Source organism: Poecilia reticulata, chromosome 12, assembly GCF_904066995.2.
Source record: "Poecilia reticulata chromosome 12, P_reticulata-male-v2, whole genome shotgun sequence".
In the NCBI taxonomy this organism is placed as follows: domain Eukaryota; kingdom Metazoa; phylum Chordata; class Actinopteri; order Cyprinodontiformes; family Poeciliidae; genus Poecilia; species Poecilia reticulata.
In genome coordinates, this window is record NC_088841.1 from 9635429 (window position 1) to 9652032 (window position 16604).

At 38.7% G+C, this 16604-nt stretch overlaps 4 protein-coding genes and 4 non-coding genes across 8 annotated transcripts; 7 read left to right on the forward strand and 1 right to left on the reverse strand.

The window, feature by feature from the left end:
• Positions 1-1612: 1612 nt before the first annotated feature.
• Positions 1613-4913, forward strand: rpl7a (ribosomal protein L7a). Its single transcript, XM_008423645.2, has 8 exons — positions 1613-1757; positions 2688-2808; positions 3031-3180; positions 3561-3701; positions 3955-4034; positions 4257-4387; positions 4624-4693; positions 4775-4913. Exons 1-8 carry the CDS (start codon positions 1755-1757, stop codon positions 4877-4879), a joined length of 801 nt encoding a protein of 266 aa, XP_008421867.1. The 5' UTR covers positions 1613-1754; the 3' UTR covers positions 4880-4913.
• Positions 2882-2952, forward strand: LOC145554441 (small nucleolar RNA SNORD24). The gene has a single exon (XR_014090401.1). It is a non-coding gene; the product is annotated as a small nucleolar RNA SNORD24 (small nucleolar RNA).
• Positions 3423-3486, forward strand: LOC145554442 (small nucleolar RNA SNORD24). Its single transcript, XR_014090402.1, has one exon. It is a non-coding gene; the product is annotated as a small nucleolar RNA SNORD24 (small nucleolar RNA).
• LOC145554440 (small nucleolar RNA SNORD36) lies at positions 3805-3877 on the forward strand. Its single transcript, XR_014090400.1, has one exon. It is a non-coding gene; the product is annotated as a small nucleolar RNA SNORD36 (small nucleolar RNA).
• LOC145554439 (small nucleolar RNA SNORD36) lies at positions 4078-4154 on the forward strand. Its single transcript, XR_014090399.1, has one exon. It is a non-coding gene; the product is annotated as a small nucleolar RNA SNORD36 (small nucleolar RNA).
• A 754-nt stretch (positions 4914-5667) lies between the features above and the next one.
• surf1 (SURF1 cytochrome c oxidase assembly factor) lies at positions 5668-7974 on the reverse strand. Its single transcript, XM_008423647.2, has 9 exons — positions 7835-7974; positions 7671-7731; positions 7122-7249; positions 6935-7017; positions 6535-6726; positions 6377-6449; positions 6078-6240; positions 5919-6000; positions 5668-5836 (listed from the first exon to the last, which is right to left on the reverse strand). Exons 1-9 carry the CDS (start codon positions 7895-7897, stop codon positions 5770-5772), a joined length of 912 nt encoding a protein of 303 aa, XP_008421869.1. The 5' UTR covers positions 7898-7974; the 3' UTR covers positions 5668-5769.
• Positions 7975-8110: 136 nt separating this feature from the next.
• On the forward strand, positions 8111-10277 carry surf6 (surfeit 6). The gene is made up of 4 exons (XM_008423648.2): positions 8111-8249; positions 8893-9087; positions 9168-9238; positions 9462-10277. Exons 1-4 carry the CDS (start codon positions 8162-8164, stop codon positions 10146-10148), a joined length of 1041 nt encoding a protein of 346 aa, XP_008421870.1. The 5' UTR covers positions 8111-8161; the 3' UTR covers positions 10149-10277.
• Positions 10278-11279: 1002 nt separating this feature from the next.
• On the forward strand, positions 11280-16355 carry kyat1 (kynurenine aminotransferase 1). Its single transcript, XM_008423649.3, has 13 exons — positions 11280-11530; positions 11621-11679; positions 12551-12698; positions 12856-13005; positions 13878-13964; positions 14063-14185; positions 14297-14417; positions 14489-14565; positions 14640-14729; positions 15230-15416; positions 15521-15597; positions 15682-15768; positions 15876-16355. Exons 1-13 carry the CDS (start codon positions 11462-11464, stop codon positions 15933-15935), a joined length of 1335 nt encoding a protein of 444 aa, XP_008421871.2. The 5' UTR covers positions 11280-11461; the 3' UTR covers positions 15936-16355.
• The last annotated feature ends 249 nt before the right edge of the window (positions 16356-16604 follow it).

Below are 16604 nucleotides of genomic sequence, written 5' to 3' on the forward strand. Positions count from 1 at the left end.
TATGTTAAATTGACGTTTTTGGGCGTTAATGGTGTCAAAATATTATTTTAATTGAAAAAAAAAACATACCTGGGAGTTGCTGTGATTCTTTCATGCATATCTGAGGAATCCTTGAATCTCCCATGGCAGCTGTTCAACTCACCATATGTACTACTTCTCAGTTCAATGCTCCTAAGAACGATTGTTCAAAAAAGAAGCATTGTTGTGATGACGTTAGGCAGTGTCAGAAATAGTTGAAGGAGTTTCTTAAAGAGACACAGCCCAATTTCAAGGCATTAAATTGCAAAATCTTAGATTTTTAAGTCAACATTTAGGACAACGCTTCTCCATTGAGCCTTTAACAATATTCGTAGGACTTTTCCACTAAAAAGTAGCTCAGTGCTAGGAGGACACTGCAGCTCTGAGAAGGAGCTGCGTAGAAAAGGCCAATCAAAACCAGAAGGAGGGTTTTAGTGCTGTCAATCAGTCATGTGCACATCCCCTCCCTCCACAGCTGGTTCACCAACAGTCTGCCAAAAACACTATGGCTAATTAGCATAGTCAATCAATGAAGGTGGATAAATGTAATAGTAAATTGGTGACAGTTTTAAGAAATATAGAAAAAACATATTTTTGTAAAGGTTACATACCTTTATGTAAAGGTGTTTTACGTATCATTATATCTTATAATGTCCTACCCCTTTCCTACTTGTCAATTTATAGTCAATTAACTGTCAGAACATCAAAAAGAGACAACTTGTTTCCATTTTACATCACGTTTGATTATGTACAATTATTTAAATACTATTTATATCATCAATTACATTATAGACTATCAAACAGTCATCTCACATATCATATTTTGAAATAAGCTCTGTTTTAATTAGTTTTTAAAATTGGTTTACATTTGTACTTTTACTTCACACACAGATAAACAAAAGCTCTTCCTGGTTGTTCTAATATGTTGTTTTTTAAAATATCCTTCACCTCTTAAATTATAACCACCCTCTCTGTCACCAAACATCTCCTGTATATTGTGTGGAAGTTTTTGATTTCTGACCTTAAACATGAATTGTGAAGTTTTAAATGTTACAAGGTCCCAGAATTTCAGTATATTTGATTTGATAAATAACTGGTTTGTGTGTTCCCAATATCCCACTTTATGTACTATTTGGATTGATTTTTTTTTGTAAGACATATAATGGCTGTAAATTTGTTTTGAATGTATTCTCCCAAATTTCCACACAATATGTTAAATGTGGTACAATGAGTGTGTTACATAGAATAAACATATAACACATCAAATACAAATGCTTCTAGGACTAATATTTTGAAAGGAACTATATGCATACTTATACATTTAGTTGGATGTTCGAACTCGAAAGGAATAACAAATCAAAATCCTTGTTTTCGTCTAACTTTCTTTTGTTTTCTTCTAATGAGAAGATCTGACAAGAGTAGTTTAAGAAACCAAGAGTATGGCTACTGAGGATGTGAAATAAGTGAGCGATTGACAATCAAAATATTAAGATCGCTCTAATTTTGTAAATAAAAACACATTTAAATAAAGAAATCCAATTTTAACACTGATAACTGATTCTGGGTCTGTTTCCCATTAGTTCAATCAATGGACTTGCAACCAATCACAAGAGAAGAAACTGACTCCAAATCAGACCCACTCAAACACGCTCCTACGTACACGTAGTCGCGTTGGAAATCTCGCGGTACTTTACCCTACCCACAACCTCCGGTCTTCCTTTCTGCCTGAAACCGACATGGTAGGTACATGTTTGCCTCTTCAGCCAGAATACCTAAGTTGCTGTATCTGCTTGCATCCTTGTCCGTATGATTCTTATTATATTTCAAAATGTCATTTTGAAGTCATTTAAGCCTTGTTGTTAATATAGTGAGGATATTGTGGGTTTGTATGGTGCAATTTGTGATTAAAACCGGGTTGAAGTGACAAGTGTAGCCGGTACGAGAAGAGCTGCATTGGCCAAATAGAAGCTAATGCAAAACGGAGACGGGGGATTTGGTATTTTCTTTTATTTTAATATACGAGTTGTTACTTAAAACTAGTAAAAGATCAGATGAACTTGTATATTGTCCAAGTCGACAGTCTCCGGTTACGTTAAGCTAATAGCGTTGGCTAATTGGGCCTTAGCGTCGACCTAGCAGTGCATGATGGGCCATAGTGCTAATGTAATGTAGGTTTGCCGGATACATTCTTTAACATATTTAAGGAATTTTTTTAATTCCTTACATTTTAAGCTAGCAAGGTTAGTTGCCCATGAATCGTTTAATGAATGTATTTCACTGCAGTGATGCCGTTTGGCAATGTGGTTAGCTCCTTATCCCTAAATGAATTTGAGCGGTGAGCCAATTTCATCCAGTTTTTAAAATTGCCTTTGAAACACTACAGTGTTCAAAATATAATTGAACACTATGTATTATAGTCCTCTGAATCAGCAGTGTCTTGTCCTGGGAAGGCTTTCCCTATTCCAACACACTTGAATCCACAAATTTAGACTCTAGTCAGGCTCTACAGTCTAGTTGATAGCCAAATTTGATTCAGGTGTGCTGAATCAAATTAGCACACCTGAGGCTTCGTTTCTTATAATTCATGTTAAGATATGGTTTGAAACGTCTAAACTTGAAACTTTTAAGTTTATCACTTAACATTTCTTTTTTTTTCTCCGTCTTGCCAGCCTAAGGGAAAGAAGGCTAAGGGGAAGAAGGTGGCACCTGCCCCTTCTGTGGCAAAAAAACATGAGCCCAAGAAAGTAGTCAACCCCCTCTTTGAAAAGAGGCCAAAGAACTTTGGCATCGGTGAGTATTCAGCTTCTTTGCATTAGTTTTTTTTTTTTTTTTCCTCCATTGGGGCTAATATATACACTTATGGTGCAGATGATGTAAAAGAATATTTGCTATCTGAACATCCGTGATGACAATCCCACCAAGATCGCTGATGCACGCTCGATGTAAAGGGTGACGAAGCAGATGATGCTCTGAACTGTTGGAAGTAAAAACTTTTTGTTTGCTTGTCCACAGGCCAGGACATCCAGCCAAAGCGTGACCTTACACGCTTTGTGAAATGGCCTCGTTACGTTCGCCTGCAGAGGCAACGCTCCATTCTGTACAAGCGTCTGAAGGTTCCCCCTGCAATCAACCAGTTCACCCAGGCTCTGGACCGCCAGACAGGTAAGATTGGAAACATTTGGATTTGTACTTTGTCTAAACTTGGAGCTCAAAGAAACCATACTGTAAAGATGCATTGAGTTTTTCTCGTCTGTTTACATTTTCAATTTTCTTTTAGGTTTGACCTGTTTTTTTTTTTTTTGTTTTTTTTCCCCATAAAAACAAAAAACAGGTCAGAAAGGAAATATTTGTAAAATATTGCCTTATATAAACCTTGTCAATAGATGAATTCTTTACTGTTTCTTTGCAAATGATGTGAAATATTTGCTATCTGACCGTGATGACATTTCCACCAAGATCACTGATGCATTCAGCTGAAACTTTCCAATTTGTGATGTTTTTGCCTTATTTATTTTAACTGAATGTATTGTTCCCTGCTCCAGCCACTCAGCTGTTTAAGCTGGCCCACAAGTACAGACCAGAGACCAAGCAGGAGAAGAGGAAGAGGCTGTTGGCCCGTGCTGAGCAGAAGGCAGCCGGGAAGGGAGACACCCCCACCAAGAGGCCTCCTGTCCTCCGTGCAGGTGCGGTGTACAAGATGATGCTAAATGTTAAACTAGACAGTAAGATTATCCTTTGAAAATATTGGGCATTTCAAGATATTCAGCTTTATCCAACTTGGCCATGATGCAGTGATGACTTGAATTTCTTCACCTGAAATCTGTCTTGATGCTTTTTGAGCTTTTTAACCCTGAGCATTGGCCACAGAATATATATATTTTTCTTTTTGTGTGCTGCCATATCAGAAGTTAAATTCCTTTTCCGTTTTCTCTCCAGGTGTGAATACCGTTACCTCTCTGGTGGAGAACAAGAAGGCTCAGCTGGTCGTCATCGCTCATGATGTGGATCCAATTGAGGTATGACTTGGAGAAAATTTGGGTTAACAATGAAGGTGATCACTGGCAATGATGTTTGAATTTCTTCACCTGAATCCTCTATGTGGATCAAAACTTACGAGCTTTTTAACCCTGAGCAGTGACCTTTTAAAGAGTTAATCTCCTTCCATAAAGTACTCGATTAAACACCAACTTGAACTATATGCATTTTTAACAGCTTTTACATGTGTCCTGGTTTTCCAGCTTGTGGTCTTCCTTCCTGCTCTCTGCCGCAAGATGGGTGTCCCATACTGCATTGTGAAGGGCAAGGCCAGATTGGGAAGACTGGTGCACAGGAAAACGTGTACTTCCTTTGCATTCACACAGGTTAACCCGTAAGTGTCAGCATGACGTAAACTATTTTCAGGTTTTTATTTTAGAGTTTAGGATGAGTTTAATGTCACTTCATGGAAACAGCTCAAATTGTTTTACCCATTTACATTCTAGATGAATGATTCACTTAGTTTATTTTGTACTAAAATGATAACAAGGCTGTATGAACCACTGTAATAGCTGTGGTGCTTTTTGCTTTAAAACTGTCAGTATTGAGTCATGTTTCCCTTTTTCTCAGTGAGGATAAAGGTGCCCTGGCTAAGCTTGTGGAAGCCATCAAGACCAACTACAATGACAGATATGAGGAGGTAAGCTGTAACTTCTGGTCTTTGTTTTGTAAATATGCACATAAGAGCGAGGTAATTTTAAATGACAAATTGTTTTTACAGATCCGTCGTCACTGGGGAGGTGGTATCCTGGGCCCCAAATCCACAGCCCGCTTCACTAAGCTGGAGAAGGCTAAGGCCAAGGAACTGGCAACCAAGCTTGGTTAAAATGTTTGGAATAAAAATGTATGTTCTAATACAAGCGACTTTGTGTTTGTTATTCAGTCTGAATGTGGCACTTTTTCAATTGTTGCTGTTATAGAATGAAAATATGCACCAAGGTTTAACCAAATATTTTCTACATGTTCAAATAAGCATCTAAAAGATTGTGAAAGTTGATTTGATTAGGAATTTTGAAGTAAGCTTACAAATATTAAATGAGCAGTTTGGATCCTAAATGATGCATCTTCTGATGTAACAAAGCCACTGAAAAGTTATTGAATTAACTCCATGGGGAGAAAAGTTAGTGAATTGTAATTCTTAAAGCAATTTTTGTTTTAAAACATTTCTATAGAAGCTTTGAAATTCCTGGTTTTGTTAAGTCGATATGGTTTGGTGTTGGAAAGCAAGATTTTACAATGTTCAACAGTCCTACGTGTTCAGATTTTCGATAAGTTTAAGATTTAAAATATGCACTGTGTATTTTGGGTGCCAGTTGCTGAGCAATACAAGAAATACTTAAGAGTAAGTGGCTAACTGGCAAAAAAAACCTCCAGGAACTGCATTATTGTTGTAGTAAAAAAAATTCATAAATGTTCTGCCAGCTCATTCCTTTAGAAGATGTGCATAATTGAGGTTCCATACTTTGTAACACAATGTTAGATTTAAGCAATAATCCTGAAATGTCCACCATGGAAGTTACCTGGACATTAAATTTGAAACTACTTTTATACCAACCCTTTGAATCTCTAGCAAAATTGTTTTGCTAGATAAGATTTCAACTTGGAAACAAAAAGTACTCATAAGATATTTATTTGTATTCTTGGCTACATGGACAATAATGCATTGATGGTCAACATCCTCGAGAATTGCCGTGTAACATTTTCAGCGACACATAATTACAATTTAATCTTCTTGATGAACTTTGCATACCACATATAGGAAGTAGCTGCACACAAACCATACCTGGAAAAGAAAATGGGATATGCAATAAGTCATCAATAACTAGTTCAAGTTGTCAGATCTAAGTGAAGAGGCTCTAACATACCAAGTTATGATGTATTGCATGTGCTCATTTCTCAGTGTGACCCGGGTCTGTCCTCCAACTGGTCCCCCTGGAATAGTACTTTCTGTGTCACACAAACCCCTTTGAATTAGTATATGTGTGAGGGGTGAACTCTGCTCTCACTACAGCTTTGGTTCTTACTGAAGTCAGCATCGATCAGGATGGGAGCAGCCCCAGTGATGCCAGACATGGCCTCCAGGTCACGGTAATGCCAGCGATTTTTCTCTTCGTCGTTGTTTGGTACAAAAGGTTTGCGCGTTTCTGTCAGCCTGACAACCCCCACCACCTCCACCTCATCCTCCACCTACAGGAAATTAGTAAAACTCGGCTAGAGTTTCTTATACAAAAGATTTAATTTTGTTATTAAAACATCACAGGTAAGATTTAAATTGTATAAACCCTGCTGGCCTTTGATTAGTAACCCAATTTAAAACACTAACCTGTCCCTTCATTCTGGTCTCCGGTCGTATTTTCTGCTTTGGTACGTACCCTCTGTTGACCAGGATTTTGATGCTGCAGTGGCATAAACCGCATACAGCATCACTTAGATCCTGTATCATGTAGTTATACCTTAATAGTTTGCTGTTATAATTTTTACCCAAGGTCAGAGCAATGAAAGGGGGTGATGACGTTGGCTCCAATCTCTCCACTCGAGGACAGGCTTCCTGCCTCCCTGGCCTCTTTTTCCGGGTCGACAGGCGAGCGCGGCATGATGTACAGCTCCTGAGAGTGATCATAGTGCCCGCGAACCTTCACCCTTCTGTACTCCAGCTTGTTCACTTCAAGAGGACTAAGATACAGAGATTGAAATGACAAGAACACCTTCACAACAATGAATACAATTCATGCAGAAGAGTACTTTGTGAGCATCCCAAGAAAAAAGTTGTACTTTGGCATGGTGGTAAGTTTTTGGTGTGTATTGGTGCTTTTTTTTTTCTTCTTCATTAAATCAGTTTAATCCTTAGTGTTTGCAAAAAAAAGTGAGTTCAGTTACTAACTCAGGAGGAAGAGGAATAGGCTCCGCTGTGGTGAGGCGTCTCAGTTCATCGATTAATCCCATCTTCCACTGACGCCTTTTCACCTTTAGAAAAAGAAAGCAGTCCGAGTCAACACAAAATACACCTTAATCTCACTAACAAAGCAAAGCAAAAGGAATACATCCTTAATTTTAGGATCGAGTTTTACCTGCCATGTACCCAGGCCAAAGGTGGCTGCAGGGATGAGCAGCAGGAACCACTTCAGGAAGGCGTCCTCGCTTTTCTCTGCATCGGCTGCAGCAGAACTACACTTTCGACCAAAGATAACAAACCTGCCTGGACATTTACAGCAACAAAGACACTTTTCCATTAAACTGAAATGCATCTGATAAAAAACCAGATGTATAACCAGCTTAAATGGGTAAGAATTAAATGGGTAGTTTGATAAAAACAGATAAACAGCTTTTTGAAGACATCAAAATAAATAGGACTATGTAATAATTTAATAAACGGGTAAATTATAAGTTTAAAAAGTAAATATTTGATTAAATACTATTAATAAAGACATGCATAACTTCATTAAAAGTCGCTCAATTTTCAGTCCATGTTATGCGAGTTTATCACTGTAGGAGTGAGGTTTCATTTGTGTCAAAAACATCTAAACAGATGACTTCTACTTATTTTTGACAAAAATGGAACCCCACACTTCCACTTATTTTTGACACAAATGGAACCCTAGAGACAGTAACTACATCACCATCTGCGCGTTTGAAGAGTGCTGGAAGGAAGAAAGTCCTCTTGATGTTAGTGACAGGAGTCTGCAAGGATGCAAAATCAGACTGAACTCACTTTATGACAGGTAAGCATGACATTCACACTTTCACTGGAGAATAAAGTTATGGATATGACACAGGAACTTGCCTGCTTCCTTAATGTCGGAAGAAGCCTGTTGGATAAAGCCAGCAGGGATTTCAGAGAAGCCATGTTGGGTCAAAACATTGACGAAAACAAGTGTTTTTACAGCCGAAGAAAACAAGCCGACACTAACTACATAACTGACTTCTTTCTTCCTGTTTAGGACACATAGGGGGATGATTTTTGGTGTTACTCTTTCCGGGTTCAACATCACTTCGTCCCGTTTGTTTTTAATCCACGTGTGTGCAGAAATGTGCTGATATTTTGAATCCAGATATTTATTTCTGACTGTAATCAGCTGATTCAGTACGGAACCTCGGTTTAGGTGAAGACATGGACCTCGCCGCCAAGGACTCTTACATTCAGAAACTTGCAAGTAAAGTCATTTCTCAGAGAGAGGAGCCAACGAAGAGGGCGTTTGGTAATACAGCCTTATAAACTTATTAAGACTTCACTATATATACACACATCTTTAAATTGCACTACCTACTGCTATGACTTAGACATAATTGCCTCAAAAAGCTCGTTAAGTACGAAGTGTGTCATTTATTTTGGATGCATTACCATGGTTTACCACAAGTGGCGCTGTGTAGAAGTTATTTAGCTCTATGAAGCAAAATTTAAAATATCAAGATTATCTGCTTTAATCTGTTATTACTTGTAATCCATTTATCTGCACTAAACTGTTGAAACATACTTTAATCATAGATTATTCACATTTTCTGAAGAACATGGGCGGAGTTTAAAAGTAACATTTAGTTCTATTTATAAGGATGAGAAGACTTATGATGTTGTTTTATCATGTAAAATAGATATTAATAATGAAGTAATGGACATTGAGGTTTGTGGTTGGAATGTGGCAAAATATGTAAACATTTCTCCAATCACTAATTATTTGGCCATATTGTGGTAGACCTGTGACTTATTATCAGCCAAAAGAAACTCTGCTTTGCGTTTTAGAAATTTTCTGCACTCTGTAAACATAAAATGTTTTGTATACAATACGAATTGTATTCCAGTTAAAGTAGGAGATCCTCATTATTTGTTGTTTATCTCTGTTTTAGTTCACTTCAAGGGTAAAAGTGACACCGATCCTCCAAGCAAGAAGAAAAAGAAACCAAAGAAGAAGAATGTGAAAGAGAACGGCACTGATAAGACTCCCAAACCCCAACAGAAGCCTAATCCTTCTCCAGCAGCTCCGAAAAGCCCTGGGAAGACAAAATCAACTACTCAAAGTGTGAACGGAAGCACACCTAAAGGTGCCGGGGACAGAAGGTTTTATGAGACATTCGATAACAATTTCAATAATGTCCTCACTTAATCTTATTGTGATGTGCAGAAACAAGCTTCTCCACTGTGGATGTATTGCGCAAAAGACTCCATGAGAAGATTGAAGAGTCCAGAGGGCAGGTATGTGGTCCTGAATGCAGCCTTTAGTCTAACTAAGACAAGCAGTGTAGTAGTTAATTAGAAGTTTGTTCATATGCAAAGTAAAGCACACAGATGAATATTACATAACATAATGAGAGACATCTATATGCTTCTGTCTTTTGCCTTTTTTTTTCTGGTTAAAAATATGCACAAAAACATTTTCTTCTTGTTGGAGTAATAACAGGCCCGTTCCTTAAAACAGGGAGCTCCACAGGATGCATTATCAGAAGCCGTCAAGGCAAAGCGCGCAAAGCGAAAGATGGAACGGGAGCGCAAGAAGAGGAAGAGGAAAGAGTTTCTGTTGAAGAAGCTTGCAGAACAAAGCGGTCAGGAACTGCCCGCGGAGATAAAAGAAGAACCGATCGCTCCTGCCGTGGAAAAAAGGGTTACGTCGGCTGTTTTCTTTAACAAAGTAGAGACGGTGGACGAGGGCTACGAAACCAAATTCCAGGCAAAAATTAAGAAGAAGAAAAGCGAAAAAGGTAAAATAACGCCACTGACCGGGAGGAACTACAAGCAGCTTCTGAGCCGAGTGGAGGCTCGCAAAGAGAAGCTGGAGCGGCTGAGGGAGAAGGACGAGGCGAAGGCCTCCGAGTTGGAAAACAAGATCAAATGGACCAACGTGCTCTACAAGGCCGAGGGCATCAAGATCAAGGATGACGAAGACCAACTGCGCACCTCCTTGAAGAGGAAGGAGAAGAGGCGTGCGCAGAGGAAGAAGAAGTGGACTAACCGAAGCGAAAACGTGATTGAGAAGATGCAGCACAGACAGGACAAGAGGAGGAAGAACCTCCAGAAACAAAAGCATGCTAAGATGGAGAAGAGGAAGAACAGAGCGAGGAAGAAGGGCAGAGTGCTGCCCGAGGACTTGAAGAAAGCAGCAGTTTAGAGGAAGAGAAGTTCAGGAATGGTATACCTGTAATAAAATTACATTTTTGCATATGCTGAAAATGAGTGAAATCTTGGCTGTGAAATGTGTTTATTTTAACAAAAGTAAAGGAGTTATTGTCTTGATAAAGCCTCTCTGCTTTTGTTTTGTCATGCTACATATACATATGTGCATAATATTTCACGTTTACCTAAAAGTTTTGTTCTTGGGTTTCAAAAATAAAACCTTAACAAAGTTGCCTTGTACATAGTTGGAGCTCGATTGACTTTTCTATTCCATTTCACTGTTGGTGATAAATATTAAGTTTCCACTTCAATCAAATGTGCACAAGTCTGGAAGCGGCAGTGAATCTCAAAAGTGCAAATATCCCTATTAAATAAGTGAGACTTTGACAAATTATTTTCAAAATGCCCACAAAATTACCACAAATTAATAACTTGACGTGGCATTTATTTAAATGTTTCCTTAATTCCTTTGTTGTTTCTGTTTGTGGCTTTTTTGTTTTTGTTTGTTTTTGATTTTTGTTTTGTCAGCCTGCTGTAGAACAATCTGCCATTACTTACATGTAAGATTTTTTATTTTAGATTATGAAATAATACATTCAGAACTCTGGAAATTTAAGTCTTGAAAAGTTTAGGATTTTTATGTGGAAGATATATAGGAGACCTATGCTAAACTTGTCATAGCCAGCTGTTAGTGGTGTCACCATCTCATCTCTGTTGTTGTGTAGCTGAAAAAAGTAAAAAAAGAAGAAAAAAAATGCTCACTGCACCTTTTATTACTTAATCTGGGAACTACTGTTGAACTTCTGGAGATTATTGTGCAAAGAATGATCCTCCATAAAATCAAAAAAAAAATTATAGACAACCTTGACCATCTTTATGAGACAGTCATACAACAACAACGCGCCTTCAGATGAAGACTTTACATCTAAATAAAAGATAAATGTGAGTTATAAGTGCACTTCATTTCCCTTGAGGTCAATAAAGTATTTTTTTTTATCTGAATATTTAATATTTTTTGTCTATTTTGGGGGGCCGTGTCTGAACTCAAGCCTAGCTTTCACGTTTTAATTAAACTGATTTTTTTTTTAACAATAACCCAATGTTGAACCTGGCTGCGCGCGCCTTTCGGTGGGCGGTGCCGATGTTTGTCTCCGCCCACAAAGGAAGCGAAAATAAAAACAAGAAGATCGAATCAAAGTTGACGATGCAGCTGTATTCCTGTCAGCACCGGAGTGTCTGAGAAAGTTTGAATCTTCGGTTCAGTGACAGCTTCATGTCGATGCTGTCTGGAATAATGTGCAGCCATTCATGGGAATAATCCGGATTTTGGCTCCTTATTTGACTCTCCTGCGTCCTAATTTAGTTCAGAATCACAAGGTGAGCATTTGTTTACTTATCAAAGGAAGCAATTACGATCTGTTTATGCATATTTCTATGTGGAGGATTTAAAATATGCCTTTATTTCAGCTAATCATGGCCAGACGACTTTATGCGAACAGAACAATCGGTGTGGACAAAAACGTTTGGTGAGTAATTACTCATAATTGATATCAAACTACTGCATGCATGAAAGAAGAGTAGCAAAATTATTAAAAGAACACAAATTTATCGAGTGGTGCAAACGATACCGTTTTGCCTGATCATGTCAATACTTGTGGACGACCAAGTGAGTCTTATGCGACCTGAAACTCATAATAAATCACCTTGCATCTTTCAATTCAGCTCTAATTTATTCACTCCAAAGTGAAATTATAGGTTAATATGTCAAATATAAACGAACTGGGATTTTAGTAAACAGATGTTCATGGGCTAATATTTGTAAAAACTGTGCAAATAGTATTATACTTCAGAACAATATTAGAGTTCAGAAACTTTTTTTAAACTATGATGAATTAAAAGAGCCATCTGATTGGCGGAGCAGAGGGCGGAACACTGAAAAGGTCAAAGTCCCGTGAATGTACAACCTCGAAGATGTTAATGAGAAAAATCTTTATCTTATATAAATGTCAGGACAGCAACTGCAGCAGGAAGAAATGTGTTTCTAGTGTAATTCTGATCTCAGATTGTTTTTAAAACCAAAGCTCAGTTGAATTTGGGGTATAAGTGTTTAGTGTTGACTAATGGTAATCATACAGTGCTATATACTTGGACAATTACTTGTTGTTTCACCTCTTTTTTTTAAATCCTTTTTTAAATGTATTTATTTATAATTTCTCAGAATTAAACAATCAAGACAGACAACATGTAAAAACGACAGAGACTCAAAACTGATATGGCTGTAAATAATGAACAGGTCTTCTACTTATTACACTGTAAAACGTCATAATCTGTAAAAAAAAAAAAAAAAAAAAGAAAGGAAAAAAAAAGAACACTGTCTGACCTGTTTTGCACCAACAGGGTTGAATTCACACAGCTGGCTGCAGATTACAAAGCTGTGAACCTCGGACAGGGATTTCCTGACTTCTCGCCTCCGCAGTTTGTTCAGGATGCTTTCTGCAAGGCTGTGAGCGGAGGACCTCAGATGCACCAGTACACCAGAGCTTTTGTAAGTCGAAATATTAGCTCAGGTTGATGTCTGTCAATCTGTAGAGGCTGAAAAACAAACATGCTTATAATTTGGCAGTTGTCTGGAAATGTTCAGCCGTTAATCACACGTTAAAAAGGGGAATTGATTTTCATTTGTTTCACTTTCTGTCGCCCAGGGCCATCCTCGTCTGGTAAAAAGTCTCGCTAAATTCTTCAGCCGGGTCGTTGGGCATGAGATCGACCCCTTTGAAGACGTCTTGGTCACAGTTGGAGCTTATCAGGCTCTTTTCTGTGCATTTCAGGCTCTGATTGATGATGGAGATGAAGTATGCCCCTTTTTGTGGCTCTTACATTTTCTGTATGTTTGAATGACTCAACAGTTAGGTTACTGTCAGGTTTATATGCACAGCACTCTGAAAATGTATCTGTATCCAGAACATTGGTTTCAAAATGTATTTTATGCAAAATAATGTACTTTTTTTACTCTGTTGACCCCAGTTGCCTTCTGAAGTTCCATAATTAGCAGAGTTCACCTGCATAGAATTGAATTTTAGTAAAAATCTAGCCGTTTTGTGAAGGCCTCCGAGGTTTGCCAGAGACAATAGCACATCATAAACACTAGATGAAGATTATTGTGAGATTTAAAGCAGGGTAGGACGTAAAAAAAAATCCAAAAGAGGAGCAGGTTAAAAAAAACAAGGTTTTCCAAAATAAACCGATAGGTCCTATGGTGGTCCTTTTTTTGGTTATGTAGAGAAAATCCATGTGGAAAAAGGTTCTCCTGCCTGATGAGACCAAAACTAAACTTTGTTGTCTTGAGGAAACTAACACTGCATCCTCAATACACAATTGTTTTAAACTGTTGTGTGTGTTTTCAGCTAATTGCAGGTTTTTCTTTTCATAGTAATGCTTTTGTTCAGTAGGATCACATAAAGTTAATCTTACGACAACCCTAAACATACCACCATAACCACAAGATGAAAGCACATCATTTTGTCAGAATGGTCTAGTCAAAGTCCACACATAAATCTGATTAATCTTTGGGAAGACTAGAAAATTATTTTTAGCTGTCAGACTTTTTAAAAACGACAGATTACAAGTATAAGGAGTATTACTACTTGTGCTAGGTGTTGTGTATTTAAATATCTGTAGGAAGGTTTTTGCTATAAACCAGAACTGAGAGGATTTTATCCTTCAGGTGATAATTGTGGAGCCGTTCTTCGACTGCTACCAGCCGATGGTTCTGATGGCGGGAGGGACCGCGGTGTATGTGCCGCTGAGACCGGTAAACGGTTAAATCTGAAAGGATCTGATGTCTCTGAGCTCCTCTGGACGCTCTCGTTCGACATGCGAGAGACGTTTTGTTTTTGTCACTAACCGCAGAAAGGGGGCAGCACCGTCCTGTCAAGTGGAGACTGGGTTCTGTCTGCTGAGGAGCTCGCCAGCAAAATCACTCCCCGCACAAAAGCCATCGTTATCAACACTCCCAACAACCCTCTAGGCAAGGTGGGACTTATGATGCCCACTCTGCTAGGAAAACCCGAGCTCTTGGCAAGCATCCCTTTCAAAACGAAGGTGGGAAAAAATAAACGTAATAAGTGAGTTCTGGGCTTACAGGTTTACAAGGTTGAGGAGCTCCAGATGATCGCCGACTTGTGCATCAAACACGACCTGCTGTGCTTCAGCGACGAGGTGTACGAGTGGCTCACTTACGACGGAGCCAAACACGTAAAGATAGGTGAGACACTAGCACAGCTTCGACACGACCTCACCAAACACACGTTCATCAGCCGCTTGTGTTTCTGACAGCCAGCCTCCCTGGGATGTGGGAACGAACCATAACAGTGGGCAGTGCTGGGAAAACCTTTAGTGCTACTGGCTGGAAGGTAATGCACATTAAAATCTAATACGGAGTTTCTGCTGTTTATTGTTTTGTGCTTAATACCACCTCTGGTTTTAGGTTGGCTGGGCTATAAGTTCAGGAAAACTCATCAAGCACATGAAAATCATCCATCAGAACTCGGTGTATCACTGTGCAACAGCAGCTCAGGTAACTCCACCAACAAACATCGATCCATATGACATACAGCAGCTTACTTTTTTCTTCAAAGCAATAATGTTGAGTTTTAGTAATTGAGGCCCTGGCCCTGCATGATTATAGGGGCTCCCCTGGTTCAACACTCCCACTTTGAATAAATTAATCTTCTATTAGGCAACTACAGAACATAATATGTTTGCAAAATAATTTATCCCTCTAATTAGCCTGTGTTGGAGCACAGACATCGGCCCATAAGTACCTGAATTGGACAGCACTGACTTCAAAGTTTCCCTGTGAAGGAGTTAGCTGTACCTTGGTCGCAGCATGTCTTAGGAACGTGGATGGAAGTTGGATGAAGTTTAATTATCTTTTGAGAGATGCCCGTGTCCTTTTCCATCAGAAACGTCTTGAAAGTTCCTTTAAAAAAAAAAAGTTTTTAACACAATTTTTCTGGCATTATTCGTGTCTCTTGCGCTTTTCCTAAATTCTCAACTCATCCCGTTGTCACTCAGGAAGCTGTGTCCCACGGATTTGACCGCGAGTACGAGCTGTTCGGGACTCCGGAGAGCTACTTCCAGCAGCTGCCTGCGACGCTGCACCAAAAGAGGCAGAAGCTGGCCTCGTGTCTGCGTAGTGTGGGCCTGCAGCCAGTCATGCCAGAGGGAGGATACTTCATGATCACAGACATCTCCTCCGTCAGTAAGTGACGAGCAAACGTCTAAGCTGGACACTTTGCATCTGGCGGGTGTTTATTTGGGCTTCCTAATGAATGTTTACCAGAGTCTTTTCTTCCTTTTGAACAGATGTGGATCTAAACGATGAGAGTACCAAGAATGAAAGCTACGATTTTAGATTTGTCAAATGGTTGATTAAGGAAAAGGTAAAGTCTATTAGATATTATTTAAAAGATACATATGTTTGTTTGTTTTTTTTAGTACTTTTTTTCTTCTTTTTTTTTATCAAGGGCTTAGCGACAATCCCAGTCTCTGCTTTCTTCAGTCCAGAACACAGCAAAGAGTTTGACAAATACATCCGCTTCTGTTTCGTCAAGGTGAATGCAGCTACTTTGATCAAAACTGATGCTCTTTTCTTTTTCACTTGTCAATTCTCTCAATCAGAAACGTCTTTTTTGTTGTTGTTTGTGTTTCTTTTAAACAGGAAGACTCCACACTGGAAGCAGCAGAGGAGATCTTAAGAAAGTGGAGTCAAAAAGAATGAAATTTACCGTCCATCGTCCATATTTTCTAGAGCAACCTATTCGGCCTCATCAGGCAAACTGTTCAGAAATCATGTTTACGTTTGTCCTCAAAGTTTTTCAGACTACTCTGAAAGTCTAATAAAGCATTCAGTAAACAGTTGGTCCGTGTTCACATCATGCTTGTGATGATTAGCTGCTTCACTCATTGTTTTTTGACAGCTACTTGTGTGGAGATTCTAGTTATTTTTGTCGCTGATCTTTTTGTATTTTTTTTTAGAGGATGTTGAATACTAGAGTTTCAGATTGTTACATACTGGCACAATAACAATTGTTGTTACAATTGTAACAATTGTTATAGATATTTAATTTTATGAACGCATGTTCTATTTAGCATCCTTAGTTTTTGAAAATGTATCAGCTTAGACAAGTGCTCCCCCCCCACCCCCCCAAAAAAAACGGAAAAAGAATGTGTGCATTGCAAACTGTATGTAAAGAACACATTCCAATTGTGTTCTTGAAATGTTAAATAATTATTCCCCCTTAAAGATGTTAAAACCACTGTTACGGACGACTCCGTGTCTTTGTCTGTTTTATCTGCTTACACGCACACTGCTGCACACTCGACTAACCCTAAACAAGACGGACTAAGCTGGTCAACCAATCTCAATAGAAAAACAGCCAATTTGCTA

What these genes read in the sequence shown, in the direction of transcription:
- surf6 (XM_008423648.2), top strand. Translation starts at nt 8,162, where the DNA reads ATGGACCTCGCCGCCAAGGACTCTTACATTCAGAAACTTGCAAGTAAA. An exon ending in GCCAACGAAGAGGGCGTTTG is followed by an intron (nt 8,250 to 8,892) that starts GTAATACAGCCT and finishes TCTCTGTTTTAG; the next exon opens with TTCACTTCAAGGGTAAAAGT. An exon ending in TTGAAGAGTCCAGAGGGCAG is followed by an intron (nt 9,239 to 9,461) that starts GTATGTGGTCCT and finishes TCCTTAAAACAG; the next exon opens with GGAGCTCCACAGGATGCATT.
- rpl7a (XM_008423645.2), top strand. An exon ending in GCCTCCTGTCCTCCGTGCAG is followed by an intron (nt 3,702 to 3,954) that starts GTGCGGTGTACA and finishes TTTTCTCTCCAG; the next exon opens with GTGTGAATACCGTTACCTCT. An exon ending in GCATTCACACAGGTTAACCC is followed by an intron (nt 4,388 to 4,623) that starts GTAAGTGTCAGC and finishes CCTTTTTCTCAG; the next exon opens with TGAGGATAAAGGTGCCCTGG.
- surf1 (XM_008423647.2), bottom strand. Translation starts at nt 7,897, where the DNA reads ATGGCTTCTCTGAAATCCCTGCTGGCTTTATCCAACAGGCTTCTTCCG. An exon ending in ACTCTTCAAACGCGCAGATG is followed by an intron (nt 7,250 to 7,670) that starts GTGATGTAGTTA and finishes GTAAATGTCCAG; the next exon opens with GCAGGTTTGTTATCTTTGGT. An exon ending in CCTGATCGATGCTGACTTCA is followed by an intron (nt 6,001 to 6,077) that starts GTAAGAACCAAA and finishes TGTGTGACACAG; the next exon opens with AAAGTACTATTCCAGGGGGA.
- kyat1 (XM_008423649.3), top strand. Translation starts at nt 11,462, where the DNA reads ATGGGAATAATCCGGATTTTGGCTCCTTATTTGACTCTCCTGCGTCCT. An exon ending in GGTGTGGACAAAAACGTTTG is followed by an intron (nt 11,680 to 12,550) that starts GTGAGTAATTAC and finishes TTGCACCAACAG; the next exon opens with GGTTGAATTCACACAGCTGG. An exon ending in CACAGACATCTCCTCCGTCA is followed by an intron (nt 15,417 to 15,520) that starts GTAAGTGACGAG and finishes CCTTTTGAACAG; the next exon opens with ATGTGGATCTAAACGATGAG.